The sequence below is a fragment of the Alligator mississippiensis genome, chromosome 1 (assembly GCF_030867095.1).
Source record: "Alligator mississippiensis isolate rAllMis1 chromosome 1, rAllMis1, whole genome shotgun sequence".
Taxonomy (NCBI): Eukaryota; Metazoa; Chordata; order Crocodylia; family Alligatoridae; genus Alligator; species Alligator mississippiensis.
This window is the reverse complement of record NC_081824.1, coordinates 44,349,954-44,365,999: the sequence shown is the minus strand read 5'-3', so window position 1 is coordinate 44,365,999 and position 16,046 is coordinate 44,349,954. Positions and strand designations below refer to the sequence as shown.

The following is a 16,046-nucleotide window of genomic DNA, read 5'->3' as shown; positions in this document are numbered from 1 at the left end:
AATCAATCCAGATGTCTATTTTTGAGCACATTGACCAACATTTCTTCATCCCCATCATGATTAGAATATCATAGAATATCATTCCAGCATACCTGGTAGTTATATAATGTGAGTAGACAGTTTTAAAATAAGCAGCTAAAAGGAAAAACACCCTGTTGTTGGTATGTGGGCTGCAAGATTATGCTGTAGAAGATCAGCAATATAGAATTATAGAATTGCACATAAGGCTTTGGGAGCAATGGGCTGAAGCACTGGTAATATTTGAATAAGCATTTCTCAGGGCATGAATTTGCTGTTAGGGGAGGGGTAATGTATTAAAATATCCATTAACACTTTGCTTCTGTAGCCTTCCTTCTCACTACCATTTGGGTTTACTTTCTAAAGCAAATGTCTGTTATTTTGTTTCAAGGACATTTTCAAGGTTTTCAGGCCAAAAACTATATATAAAAATATAAGGGATCTCTGGAACCAATCATTCAGAACTGAAAATCTGGAGCAACAGCACTTTTAAAGGTCATCTGTAGTGCCAGAAGATTCATCAGCAATGACTTATTCTTAATTTGTTATTTCCTCAGAAAAGAATATATTTGTTCATATTATGCACTGGTGCAAGGAGCACTCCCATGCCTAAGAACCAAAAGAATCTAATTATCCTAGATTTAATGTTGGATACTTTAGTTTTAAAAATCCTTCAAAAATGCAATCTGTTAATTTCTAGCGTATGTATCCCTTGTGATGCATATGGTAAAATATCATTGTAATGGTGGCCTCTTAATACTTTAGGAATCTCCATTTTATGGTAGCATTTGATAAAATATTGCCATAAATTGCAAAATAGTGAGTCTCTAAATTAGACATATAATTGAAATGAAATGTTTTGCCACTCACACTACTTCAAAGATACAATAAAATTACTTTTCATTTGACATAAAACTTTCTTTAGGAGGTCTGATATTAAATTTTTAGATGCCTTAATAATTATTTCACTGGGAAAAAGAGTAGTACCATATTTTCTCAGGTATAACACACGTTTTTCATAAAACCAGCCGCTAGCTAGCAATTAGAATGTGCATCACATGAGACATAGTATAAAAGCAGGTTCTCTCACTTGCTGGATGAAACCAAAAATAAAATCTGCAATGATCCAGCAGGAGAAGAACAAGGAGCAGGCTCAGTGCCCTAGCTTTTGCTACTCAGCTACTTACCACAAGGAATGATTCTTTTTTCTTCATTCTTTCTTATAGTCATGTATGTGATATGCGATAAAACATGGTATGTGCTTTTACAGACCACTACAACAATAATCCAACCATATTATTTAATATGTAGCCAGGTAGAATTTAGTCTAGGAAAGTGACTGAAGGATCCATAATTAGTAGATATGTTAGTAGCATAGGTGACGGTGGCAGGTGGTGAACCGTGAGCAGCAAGGGGGGACAGTGCTAAGTGGTGACCACCTGCAGCCACCACCAGTCACATCAGCGGTGAGGGACAGGGGTGGGTGTGGGCAGTGACTGCCTGCAGAAGCCAGTGGCAGCTTTGGCAGTGGCCAATCTCAGGGAGGGCATATGCCTCCATGCCTGCCCTATATGTCACCTATGCTACTAACATATCTACTAATTATACAATTAGTCCATTAGAAGATATCACAAAAAAACCCTTGCCCCTCTCAAATAATATAGAATAATATGTGTATGTTTCTTTTTACTTGTGATTAAAAGTACTGCAGATTTTGGAATTTGAAAACCAACTACAAAAGCGATATATGGTATATCTATGCAACACAAAGTAACCTAACTGCAGCATTCCACTTACACATCTCTACCCTATATTTTAGCATGATAATGTGGAACTTAAGATACTCAAGCCAGTTCTTTTATTTTTACACAGTGCTGCCCTTTGTTGTTTATTCATACTACATATAATAATAAGAATTACTAAATCTTTGCTGCAATCTTTTCTGTGTTATTTAGATTACACAGAAAAATGCTTCTTCTTTTTTGTTTTCACAGATTCTCCTCACCCTTCTCAGCCCTATAGAGTGAGGGGCTGCCTGTAGCAACTGCTCCCCTACCAGGGGACAGAACAGGGTTTCAACCAGTGAGCTCCTCCAAGGGTAGAGTGTGACCCAAGGAGCAGCACTCTAGTTGCCTCTGGCTTGACAGCTCTCCTGTGTAGTTCTTGAGCCACAATGTCTGTACACTCCAACTTCTAAGCTACTTTCATGGACAAAGAATTTCACAAAACTACTTGGCTCTAGAACTGAATACCTGTTCATTAGGGGTGTGCGAAGTGGGCCATATTCGATTCAGATGGAGCATCCTACAGGAGTGCACTGCTCCCTTCCCCCATGTGCTTTGCAGTGGGCTGGAAGTACTTCCAGTCCAGTTCTGGTTCCTCTGCTGAGCGTGCAAGGGACCCCCTCCCTGCACTCCCCCAGCTTGGCGATCAGACATGGGGGGACCCTAGGTGCCCCCCCAGACCCAGAAGGCACAAGTCATCAAGCTCGGGGTGGGGGGAGGGTCCCCTCACATGCTCCATGGCAGACCCAGAAGTGGACTGGAAGTGCTTCTGGTCCACTTCTGGGTCTACCACTGAGCATGCTGGAGACCCCATTGCACTCCTGTGGGGCACTCCATCTGCACTACCATCTCAGTGTTCATGAGCCACCTGGTACCTTGAAATATGTAGAAAAAACATATAAATCAGTGTCTATGACCAAATCATCAAATCTCTCTGAATCAATTTGGAGGGTTCCGATTCAATTCAGAGAGATTAAAGGGTCTCCTGATTTGATTTGGATTTGGAGATTCAGATGCTGAATTAGGCCAAATCTCTGCTGAATTTAGTCAGCAACTGAAACTTTGCACAGCTCTACTGTTCATGCCTCTGTCATCAAGATACAGAATAAGATGTAACAGGCTTGTCTTGGATGATATTAAATAGTAGGAAGAACTTTCTAATTATTAGCATGGTTAAGCAGGAGGACAGAATACCTAGTAAGGTAGTGGAATCACTATTTCTGAAAGTTTTTAAGTGCACGTTAGGTAAATATTTGTCTGGGATTGCTTAGACAGGGGTGAACTGACCTGTAGCAAGGCATTGGGTTATTTTGTTACCAGATTTGTGCATCACTTTAGGGTGTGCTCATTTATTAGGGGTACATTTCTGGGGCCTCTGTAATTCTATCAATGTGCTGCTTGTGTTACTTGTGTTTCTGTATGGAGCTGTATCTCTCCCTTCTGCAAGTCCTCACACCCAATGGAGCTATCTTGCAGGACTCAGGTTCAATGGGGCTGGGTGCCTCCAACTACCAAATCAGTAAAACACATATATGCATATACACACACAGATTAACAGGGCACGTCTGAGCCAGGTCAGGTTATTCAGCATTACCCTTATATGCCTTGAACTCAGTTCATCAGGGCAACAATAAAACGTAGTCAGACACAAGCACATGGGTTGGCAGAGCAGACCTGGTTCAGGCCGGATTATTCAGCATTGATAGGCTGACACCCTCATGTGCCTTGAACTCAGTCCATCCCTTATTTCAGCAAAAACAATAATAAATGCAGTTAGACACACATACACACATACTAACAGTGTACATCTTAGCAGGCTGAGTCTGATCAAAACTTTCAGCTCATACTCTCATGCGCCTCAAAGCTCAGCACATCCCAATCCCTTGTCACAGTGCTCCTAGTAGTAACTCCATTGGTGAGCAGACCCCATTGTAGTTTTGGGCATTATGGGGGTCTTCGACTTTGGTAAAATAAGCATTGCTGCAGAGCAAATGGGGAGGTCAAGGGGAAGGAAGAGTAAGTGAGGCTCAGAGAAATAGTATAGCAATCAGCTTGACCATAAAAGTTATTTATTACCAGGTATATGAATTTATGATGATACCAGTAGTAATAGCCATACAAGAGAGACAAATAAAATAGTTACAATATTACTACTGGTATCATCAGTTTCAATAAGGTATTTGGGGAAGTCTAGCTGAAGTTTGATCAGGAAAAGTCAGATTTAGAAAGCTCTGCCTGGAGTATGAGGACAAAAGTCAGGTTTAGAAAGCTTTGCCTGGAGTCAGAGAGAGAGAGAGAGAGTTGGGGTCTCACCACTCAGTGAAGCTTGAACCATTCGAGGTTCCCAGGTGTTTGTTGGAGCTGACAGACAGGCAGAGCCCTCACCATGATCAATGGAGGGATTCCAGGCAGAAAAGGAGTGGAACTGGTGCAGCTTTTGGATCCAAGCACCAGGACAGAAACTTGAGCTTGGGTAGGGGTTTTTGTAGAGAACTAACAGTGGCTCAAGGGAGGACACTAGGTTTGCTCATGGGTAAACAATGGCTCATATGCTGGATAATAGGAACTGATCACTCCTGGCTATGGGTGGCATTACTCCGAGGGAGCTCACAATACAGGCAGGCATATTCAGTGTTTTGTTTACCAATAAAGGACAGATTACCAGAATTGGTCTCATAAATGCTGACCTGGGTGTGTGCAGATGTGGGTTGATTAGCATTTGGAGCAGGGATCCCCCATCATGCAGTGCTCCCCTGCTTCTCTGGTCCCAGAGTTCAGTGTGGTCCTTGCCTTGGGCTTTCTGTTCTCAATCCTGAAAGCCAATGAAGGTGATTTCCTGCCCCATCTCCCATGTAAATGAGTTGCCGTCTGGTTCCATCTCCAATGTAAATGAGACATGGGGAGTTGCTTCACTCCTATCACACTTGTCTGGAGGGCTTCAGGTGTGTCTCCCACTGCATCTTCATTGTCTTTTGTAAGTCCTTCCTCTAATCAGTTCTTGTACAGGCAGAGGTTGAGATGGAGGGGCGGGGGTCTTTTTGGAGTCAGACAGGCTGCGTACTGTGCTAGGGTTACCCAAGAACACAGAGCTGCTGACAGGTGACAATTTGACCTTCCAAGTTCCTTTTCACACCTGTTTATTTTCTATGTTATTGTTCAAAAGTTCAGTTTTAGACCTGAGGAGGGGACATTTGGTTCCCAAAAGTTTGTGCAACATTTCTTCCAGCTATATAGTTGTTCCAATAAAAGATATCAGAAATAATCTTTGCCTACATTTTAATGTAATTTAATTTTAATAACCATGTGTTCCTGATAAAGACCACTATATCTGTAGCTATAATAATAATAATAATAATAATAATACCAATAACAGCAACAGTAGTAAAAACTCTAAACACCAAACATTTCACTTTGAAATATTGCATTTTTTAGCTTCTAAGATAGCATACATAGTAGAAGGTGTAGCTAAGGATGATACTTTTGTTTCTGTTCTCTTTTCAGCTCCATGTGGAGGACAATACGCTGGATCAGATGGAGTGGTCTTATCACCAAATTATCCTCATAATTATACTGCTGGGCAGACATGTCACTATTCAATAACAGTACCTAAGGAATTTGGTAAGAGCTTACTTTTGATGGAATGTTAAACTCATCTTTGTTCTAACATTGGCTTTCACTGCTCAGAAATAGTTCTAAAGAAAAGAAAACTTTGATTTTTATGAAGTGAAGAGCTTAAAGTTTTCACTGTATTACAAATTGCTTAGCAAGAATATACAGAGTCTTGAGGTGGGGAAAGATTCAAGAGTTTTCACCTCCTTTTCCCCAGGATAATCAACAAAATCCAGCGAAGTACAGGCTGTCTGTTATCCAAGAACATCATGAACACTTTCATAGATTACATCGTTCATCATCATAGGATAATCATTCATTCAGGATTCACTCACTCACAGTAAATCAGTAGCTAAGAAACAAACATCAAGTGGTCTCTCTCATATTTTACTTCTACGTATTTAAGTTTAATAAAGACAAAATGACTTATTAAACTTAGAGTCATATTTTGATTAATAAACCTAAGAGGCTAGAAGAGAAAAGGAGAATATAGTACAAGAAGAAATATTACTTATGTGGTATCTCACCAAAGTTTATAAGATAACCACAAACTAAATAGTCTGTTTTTTTCAGTGAATTACACTATTTCTGAAACATCTCTAACACATCTGTGACTGAAGTTACAGAGTATATGGATCGGGTGTTCAGTGAAACTGATCTCAGATAAAGAGGCAGGAGATGGATGACTCCTACTTCATTATTTAGGTCGTGTGTAGACGAAATGAGGGGCATGTGTGCACAACACTTTAAAATGTGCTAAATGCTTTTGCACCACTTTAATAGCATTGGTGCCTGCAGACCTTGGCAGTGTATTGCACATTAATTCCAGCCACTGTAAGAAATTCAGCGACGTAATGGACCTTAAATGACGTGGGGTGCAGCAAAATAAAATTCATCTGAGGAGTTTTAGTTTGGTGCTCCTACAGCTGTGAAGCAAAGCACTGGGCTCTGTACAGCTCTGTGGCTCTGCAGGAAGCCCTGCAGGCAGCCTGGCAGGAGCCCAGGAAAACAAGCTCTGCCCAAGAAAAGTGGCGAGTCTGATCTTCCTTCTCCCCACCCAGAGCCTGCCTGCCTGCCTGCCTGAGCTGTACAGGGGCCCAGTGCTTCCCTCCATGGCTGTGGTGCCCCCTGGGACTGCCTGAGCCATGTGCCTACAGGTGGGTGCCATCAGGGTGTGGGCACTGCTGCCTCAGAGGGAAGCACCAGCTCCCCTCTGCAGCCCATGGACCGCTCTGCTCGCCAGCAGCTCACCCTCCCCTCCCTACCAGAGAGGCAGGTAAGTCAGCAGGGCGTGTGCATGACACGGGGGTTTGATTGGCCTTAAATTAAAGCAGTGTTTTTTTAAGACCCACTGCTTCAATTTAGGACCCCCATTTCATCTACACACACTGTTACTCACCAAATATGTTTTGCAAAGTGAATCCTTAAAAGTACTGCATATAGAGCAGTTTAATATATCCATTACTTACAGTATGACAGAAAAAGTGTTGCTAGAAGGACTCAGCAGATTTTATCTCTAAAAAAATTTGGATTAGTTGCTATAGGAATTGAAAGTTAGGAGCTTAGAGAAGAGGTACTGAACATGCTCGTAATATATATGTCCTTTTGGGTCTGATCTTTTGACACCATCCTATTTCATCCTGAAACAGGCACTTGTGTAACTATTTGCTTTCTTTGATTGCCTAAACCAGCAAGCACTCTCAGTAAGCCACTCGTTCCCTCATTAGCTCAATTGTTTACCCTCAATAAGCCACCAACTCCTCCTATAACCCCAGAACAATTTTATTTACATGACTCCACTGCAAACAGATGTCAAGTTTGTCTTGGGACAAAGCATTGCATCCCAAGTCAAAGTTCAGCTGTTCAGTTGTCCAGGTCCATTTTCCTGGGATAAATCCTAAAACGTTTCATGGGATAAAAAGTACTAACAATTTATCCCAAAGTACATCTGAATGGATATTGTGGGATTGTATCATTGGATCAATGTAAAAAAAGCAACAGAGAATTCAGCCATTCACTAAAACCTAATTAGATGCCAGTCCAGGGATTTATCTGTTCTGGGACAAGCAGAGGTACAACTTGTTCAGGGACAATGCTACTTCTCTTCCTAGCCTCCGTATACTTTTTAAAAAGCTTTGGAGAATCCATTTTCTTTCTGCTAGGTTATGTTCCTTCTGCTTTTGTATACCATATCCTGGACCTCAGCCAACCTCCCCTTTTGCCCACCCCTAAGACCATGTTTACTACAGACATGTCTCACAAGAGCAAGTTTTTTATTCCCTTACACCAGAGCTCCTCCTCCCCTCTTCCTCCTCAACAAACAGAGTCCCTCCACCACCCACCAACAATAAAACACCCTCTTCCCTGTGCAAACTATTTGCAAAATGTGCTTTGTGTGTCCTGTCCTGGGGTGAGGGGCCATGAGGTGAAAGAACATAGCGGGCAGAGCCCAGGGACAGGCAGCTAGCATCCTGGCCTCTGGCTATTCCTCTGTGGGTGCAAACACCACATCAAGCCCAGTGGGGAGGGAGCTTCCCCAGGAGCAATGGCAACTGGTTATCCCCCTGTGTGTGTGGCTCCAGACCCCACTCCTTCCCCACTCCTGCAGGCTAGCTGCTATCCTGTGCTGCCACCCAGCCCACAGTGCCAAGGCTCAGGGGGCATGGGGCTCCCAGACAACTGGGATGAAGAGCTGCCTGCACCTGCCCTCCCCACAGGGGGCCTCTCCCAGGAGAAGCCCAAAGCCCAGCCCCCCCAGCTGCACCCCAAGCATGCTCCTGCTGCATGTGTTGTGGGTGATGCACAAGGAGATGTTTGAGCAGACTGAGTGGTGCCCAGCTCACTATGCCCTGCTGTTGCTGATCTCCATGGTGTCCCACACCTGTACATCTGGCACAGGACCCTGAGCATCAGTGGTATGGAGGGCAAGCATGGGCTTTCCCACAACCTTCACTATCACCTGTAGGATTACCTGTGGCTGTCCTACATGTCCCTGCTCCCTGCATCCAAGGAAGACATTGCTGACAGCACTGATGCATCCGTAAGCATGTGAGAGGCCCATGCCCACCTATCTGCGGGGGAACAGGCTGCTCAATGAAGTTTTGCACTGTCTCCCACCTCCCTGTGTGCTATGGTGGGGAGCCCAGGGCCAGACAAGTGCAATCAGGCTGGGCAGGGAGGGGGATCAGGAACCGGGTGCCAGGGGCAGGGGCCAGGGTGGGGAGGGCCCTCTACCCAGTGCAGGTCTTTCCATGTGGCCAGATTTGGCATGGCCTGTGGTTCTTCTGGGTCCCACTTGGTGGCAATGGCACGCAGCTCTGGGCAGTGTCCTCAGATAGTGGGGTATGGCATGTGAGTGCCCAGCCACCACACATCCAGGGAGGAGCTGTTGCTGCGGGTGGCCAGTGGTGACATGACTGGTGCCACACCTCATGGCTGGGGCTGAGGTTGTGCAGCTGTTGAGGCACATGCTGGCCCAGGTTCCCTGAGCTGCTGATGGAGGCTGCAGCCAGGGAGCTCAGCAGAAAGGGCTACTGTAGGCCCAAGATGCCCTCCCCCAGGGAAGTGTCCCCATGGGAGCCAGGCCAGGGTGGGAGCTCTGACAGGCTGCCCATGATGCTGTAGATAGCACAGCTGCAGTGTGGATCCTGGGGCACAAGGATGACTGCCAGCTGCCACATAAAGGGCGTGGACTTGCAGGTATTCTCTGACTGACAATTATGGTCTGTCATGGTGACCCATTGTGCCTGCAAGGCCTGAACCTTTATGCAGCACTGCCACGTTGACTGGTTGTGCCCATATTCCCATATCCAGCCTGACAGCCCCTCATAGACGTGGGCATTGGAGTGCCTGCCTTGCATGAACTGGTGCTGCACCTCTACCTCACCCCACAGAGCCACAAGGTCACCAATGTCCTCCATTCATCAGTTGGGGCCCCAGGTGGTGAGTACAGGCATGAGCATGGGTGAAGATAGAACCATCAAGGGTTCTGTGCCATCTTTCTGGGCCTCCACATGTCTGTCCCTGTGGCTCTGGGCCTGGGCAGCTGCCTGTAGTGCCCAGCACAGGGACATGGGATGGGACTGACAGCTGCACAGCTGAGGCAATACTCCACAACACCTGTAGGCTCAGGGCAGGCTGCTGAGGGTGAACTGTGGGCAGCTGGAGCTGGCCCTAGCAGCCAGAAGCTGCCTGATGCTGGGCCTGTGTGCTGTCGGGCCTGGCAGCAGCCTCCAGCACCCTGCAGCAGCCTATAGTACCCTGCATGCCTGGATGGCACAGGCCTAGCAGCTGTGCGGCACTGTAGTGCCAGGCAGTGGTGCCAGGGTGCAGGCAGGCTGTGGCCAGCCCAGGGAAATACAGGCTCCCTACTTATGTTCCTCAGGGCTCAAAATGCCTGCAGGTTTTAAAGGGCCTGAGGCAAGAGCTGCCATAAAGGCATCCCAGTCCCAGGGCAGTAGCGGCTCTCAACCCGCAGCCCTGGGACTAGGCTTAAGTTGGCCCTTAGTGGCAGGGCTGACCTGGGAGCAAATTTACTCCCAGGTTGCAGCTACACATGTGCTACTGGACAGTAATTAATTGCAGGTAAATTTGCTACTTCTAGTTCCAGGTAGCAAGTTTACTCACAATTAGTGATTTTTATTGTGCTGTAAGTGTGCACACATGTAGACACATGCACTTACTGCACAGTAAACTAGGCTACTGCACCATTAAGCATCTTGTGTAGATGCATCCACTGGGCACATTAGTTAAGTGCAGTAAATTAATCCAATGCACATTGTGTCACACAAAAAAAGCGTTCATCTGTGCTAATGCACAGCAGCTTTAGTCCAATGTAATTAACTGTCTCTCAAAAAGCATTCATCCATGCTAATGTGCAGTATCACTGATTATGGGTTATTATAGGTAATAAACTTACCTGTACATTCATGAATGTTAACTTACATTCATTAATGTAATTATGGCACATTAATGAATGTGTAGACATGCCCACTGTTTTAGTTTCTGGCCAGATGCAGGCAGATTATTGTGGATTATTTTACATTTTCTTTGTGTTCTGGAGATTTTCTATGCAACCAGGGGAGGAACTATATATGTGTGTGCGTGTGCTTGCAAAGATGTTAGATGGAATGTAGATGGAAAAATGTTACAAGAAGCAAACCAAATATTTATATATAGAGAGAGAGAGAGGGAGAGAGAGAGAGTACATTTATAAATGTAAGGTTAGATTCTGGTTCAGAATTATGTTGAAAAGGGGGTGATTTCTGCTGCAAGCATTGTGTGACATAACTAATGAGATTATGCTCTTAAACCATATAGCACAAAGTACAATGCACCAAATTTTCCCCTGGTATAACTGTATGAAATGCAGTGGAGTTGCATCCTACCAAAAAATCCTGCATATTGATACATGAAAATGCATGTCTTTCCTCAATTTAATACTAATCGAATGTAGTAGGGTTATAACCATGGGGTAATATTACTCTCATTTTTCTAGGAAAATATTGTCTGTTTTTAAGGTGCCACCAGTATGTAGGGTCATAGGATCAGAGGAAAGTAGACTGGAGGGACTTCATAAAGTAAGCCAGTCCAGACCCTTGCTCAAGGCAGGGTCATCCCTGACTAAATAATCCCTGCCAAATGTCTGTCTAACCAGCTTTGGAAAGTTTTCAAGGATGGAGAGTCGACAGCTTCCCTAGGTAACCTGTTCCAATGCCTGACCACCCTTATAATTAGAAAGTTTCTCCTAATCTCAGACCTAAATTACCCCTGCTGCAGCTTGAGGTTATTGCTTCTAGTCCTGTCCCCTACAACCACAGACAGTCCTGTCTCCATCCTTTCTATATCCCCACTCTGGTATTTAAGGATTATTATCAATTCCCTCTTAGTCTTCTCTGCTATAGGCTAAAGAGCCCTAGTTATTTCAGCCTTTGCTCATAAATCTTGTGCCCCAGGACCCTGATCATTTCTGGTTGCTCTGTGTTGAACTCTTTCCAAACTGCCCACATCCTTCCTGAACTGGACACCATACTGTAGGTGAGGCCTCACTGGTGCAGAGCAAAGGAAGTGAGTCTTCCATTCTATTAGCAAGTGACACTCTTATTAATATAACCCAGGATGCTTTGCAACAAAAACACACTATTGGTTTATATTCAATTTAAGTTCCACCATAATCCCCAGGTCCTTCTCTGCTGTACTGCAGCCTAGCCAGTTGTTCCCCAGTCTAAATCTGTAGATGCTGTTACTCTGTCTGAAGTGCATAACTTTGTTCTTGCCCTTGTTGAATCTCATCTCATTGGTTGCAAAACATTTCACCAGTCTATCCAGGTCATTCTGGATCCTAGTCCTATAGAGTGTCTGCAACTCTGGCCATTTTATTGTCATCCATAAATTTGCTAATCTTGCAATTGATCCCACCATCCAAATCGTTAATGAAGATATTGAACAATACTGGACCCAGGACAGACCCCTGGGGAACCCCACTTGATACCTCCTCCCAACTGGACATTGAGCCATTGAGGACTACTTGCTGAATACAATGATCCAACCAGTTATATGTATCCACCCTACAGTATTCCCAACAATCATTTTTGGATGATGTCCGAACAATATAAACCAATCAGCTAAAGGTTCTCGGTTTATTTTATTACAAATGTTTTCTCATTATCTTCATCTGTGTGCCATATCTGATTTCTAGCTTTGTTGGCATGCATTCCTAATTATGCCACTGCAGTTACTGGAGGGTTTTATTTTTTAATTTATTTGGGTAAAATGGAGTAGAATTTTGCCTCAGATGTTAATTTTTTTCCTTGAATATCATGAACAGAAGACTTTAATTTTACTTGTAAACTTTTCTTGATTGCTTTAACAACTCATTCATCTTAATAATCTCATCCTTTAAAATATTTATGTATGATTTTTCAAGTGTCTTGTTAAGCCGTTTATTGCAAAAGAGAATGGTGAGAATGGTGAACTGCAGATTGCAAATTGTGTGTAATCTCTTTCTGCTGCCAAGGATTTATAGCAATCCTTTTCTCTGGCATTTTCCCACACACAAGTCTTAGAGACAAATAGATGGAAAAATTTTACAAGAAGCAAAACAAAACAACACCTCCCAGCCTCCTGTGTATTCCTATTTTAATAGTGAAATAAAATTAATAAATTCAGAACTGGTTACTTGTATTCTTACCTAGTTCCAATCTCACACTCCTATGAAACTGTTTTCTTTGGAGTTGGTTAAGTTTTCAAATAAATGGAGAAGAAACCAAGAAATCATCATATAAGAGATTATAATTTAGAATGTTCATTGGACAAATGAATGCTTCACATAATGGGCATGCATACACAACAAGTTTACTGCCGAGTTGCCTAATTAGCTCCATGGTAAAGTCTCCGCAACTATATGTGCCGTCCTATTAGGCTGCAATAAACTAGCAAACTCTGATGTAGCATACTACTTGTAAATTCTTTAGCTAACAAGTACTATCCTATAGCAGAGTTTGTTAGTTTACTTCAGTAGAGTTCTTCAGTGCAACAATGTATGTGCAGATTCTGATGGGGGTGGCTGGGGCAGAAGGGTGCTTCAGTGCGGTGGCTGCCTGATGGCTAAATGGTACGTTATATTTTCCAAAATGTGATAACAATATTAATTATTAAAAGCTTCTTGCACTAGCTCTCTAGGATAGGGAAATATAGTTATTTATTTTATTTTATCCTTATTTTATAGAAAAAAAATCTGGACTGTCCCTGCTTGGCATGTAGCTGATGTAAAATGACTATTTGCTTTCATGCAGCCCCTAATATAGGCATTAGGGAAAGGCGAGTTAGGGAGAAACCTAGTCAGTATGTACTGTGCTGTGACTATTCTGGGACATTGCAGTGGTCTATAGTGTTGTTTGAATTCAGTGCAGTTTAAAGAAATCCTATTTAGCTTATCAAACTTATGGTATTTCTTTTTTAAAATCTATTTTGAGCCATTTATAATATAACTAGATATCAGAATCTCAAACTGTGCAGCAACAGAGCTACCAATTAGTAGTAATTGAGACAGATGTATCCTATTGTAAGATAAGTATAACATTTTTCTGGAATCAGTAGAAATGTATGTCATATATTTATGCTTGCTGACTTGCATTCAATCTGCATTATCCTTCAACTTCCATCCTTTTTGCTCCATCCTCAAGTGCATGTTCCTTTTCCCTAGACAGATGCATGTATTTTCATAAAATAACTAATAAACTTATTTTTATTTATCTCAAGTAGCAATGGACCAGTTATAAAAAATATAAGTAGGCATAGTACAATATCATCTCCTTATTTTGCTTTAAATGGTTAAAGAGGTTTATAGACAAAGGCTTTAGATGCCCCACCACTTAATTACTATTATAGTATGGAAACATACTCTGTCTCAGTGCAGTCACAAGTACAATGCATTTGCCTGAAAGATATCACCCTATTAGGAGGTGATAATCTTATTGGTAAATATAAACCAGTTTTGTTGATTCAGGGGTATAGTTCATTACCCCACCTAAATATGAGGTAAATAATTAGTGGCCCTCAATCTGGGAGAGAGATAATTTTGTACAAATGTTCTAAGGGAAAAATATCAAAATGTGAGTAGGACATGGCAGAGACATGAAACATGTTAACTATAATGGTATCAAAGCTGGGAGGTTAAGCTATAATTCTATAGGCATCTTGGGTGTACTTTTCAAAAAAGTCAGACCAGAACAAGTGTTTTTATTGTGATTGAGTACATAGTTTAATTTGGAGTGGGACACAGACTTTAGTTCATGGCACTAAAATTTTCCAAAATGTGTGTCCTCTGCAGTATGCATGAAGGTCAGGGTGTGAAGATAATCTCCTCAGTAGTTCTCCCAGGTCTCAGCTTTCATTGAGCCTAACAAATGTAAAAAAGTGTTTTGTTGTTATGGCTGCAAGGAAGACTATTAAGTCAATGCAGTAATGCTACATGTAGTGAGATCCACCTAAGTTTTCAGAGAGTCAAAAAACCTAGTACATTGTTTTTTTGAGACTAAAATATGGATTTGTTTTAATTTACTGTTTTATTTCTACAAATACATTATCAGGGGGAAATTTTAAAACTCTATTAAGTATTAACTAATAACATACAGAAGTGGATTATAATAAATTGCAGTATTTATTGATGTGGTTCAAATTCCTTGTTACTGAAGTGAAAAATAAATATGGTAATAAATGAAATCTGATACTAGTGTTATGTGTTTATTATATAAGAATATTTTTGTATTGTTTTAGCTAAAATGAGTAGTAATATGAAGCCACAGATTATACATTTAACTCGGTCCTCAAATGAGTATAGAATGCATTACCAGGGATATGTGCTATTAAGTGCTACTTTGTGAAAGTACTATGTGACAAGACCTTCATGCTTTATTAGTGTTAGTTTTAGGAAATAAAAACTTAAATAAATTCAGTCCCTTTTCTTTCCAGTTCATCTTTTCTCTTATTCTCAGAGGTAACAGAACAAATGGCAGTAACACAACTTAAATCCAGGTCCAGGTTGGTTCTGAAGTTGCCTAAGTGGGATATGGGTAGGATTTATTTGCCTATAAAACAACAAGCAAGAAAGAGCCTAGCTATATGGCACTCAGCTACAGTGTTCTGATTTCAATCCACCCAGCTGCTATCCCATACCCTTGCAATTAAGGTAATCACCTAGGAAGTGGACATGTGAGTTTCAGTCATAAAGAAGTAGGTCTGGAAGGGACCTCCAGAGGTCATCCAGTCAAAGCCCCTGAATGAGGCAGAATTATATCTATCCAAAATATCATATAGAATTCATAATCTAAACCCTAGTGTCACAACCCAGACATAATACTCTAACCTGCCAAAGGTCAAGCAACTTCAAGCCATTGGTCCACATCCTCTGCTCTGCAACAAGAGAGAAAAGATGCTTAAGAGGGGACATGATAGCAGTCTGCAAATACTTGAAGGGTTGCCATAAAGAAGAACTATCTCTGGACCCCCTCTAACTTGTCCATGTCCTTTTTAAAATATGGAGCCCAGAACTGCACACAGTACTCTAAATGAGGCCTAAACAGTGCCAAGTAGAGAAGTACTATCACCTCCCACATTTTTCATATAGTGCTTCTATTAATGCACCCAAAAACAGCATTTGCCTTTTGTGTAGCTGTATCACACTGCAGACTGCTATTCAGCCAGGTGTCACCCATTTTATATGTGTATTTTTTATTATTATTCTCAAGGTGTAGTCCCTTATATTTGTCTGCATTGAATTTCATCCTGTTAGCTCTAACCCAGCTTTCCAATCTGTCAAAATCTTTCTGAATTGTGTTCTGATCTTCAGCATGTTCATAATCCTTCTCAGTTTTGTGTCATATGCAGATTTGCTCAAGAAACTTTCTGTGCCAGCATCCAAATCATTAATAAACATATTGAACAGCACTAGGCCCACGACAGACCACTGCAGGACTCCACTTGAAACCTCCTGCCATTCTGATATGGACCGGATAATAATTAGTCTTTGCTTGTAGCTATTGAGCCAGTTTTGATCCACCTTACAGTAGTTTTGTCCAGTCCATATTTCTCCAGTTTTTTATGAGAAGGTTGCGTAGCCAGATTCACCATAACCAC

General features: G+C 42.2%; 1 protein-coding gene across 1 annotated transcript in view; it reads left to right on the top strand.

Moving 5' to 3' along the window:
• Window positions 1–16,046, top strand: part of CSMD1 (CUB and Sushi multiple domains 1) — a 2,292,800-nt gene that overhangs the window by 1,935,584 nt on the left and 341,170 nt on the right. Inside the window, exon 31 of the mRNA XM_019488443.2 lies at window positions 5,304–5,420. Coding sequence (XP_019343988.2) covers window positions 5,304–5,420 — 117 coding nt within the window. The remainder of the gene's footprint in view (window positions 1–5,303; window positions 5,421–16,046) is intronic.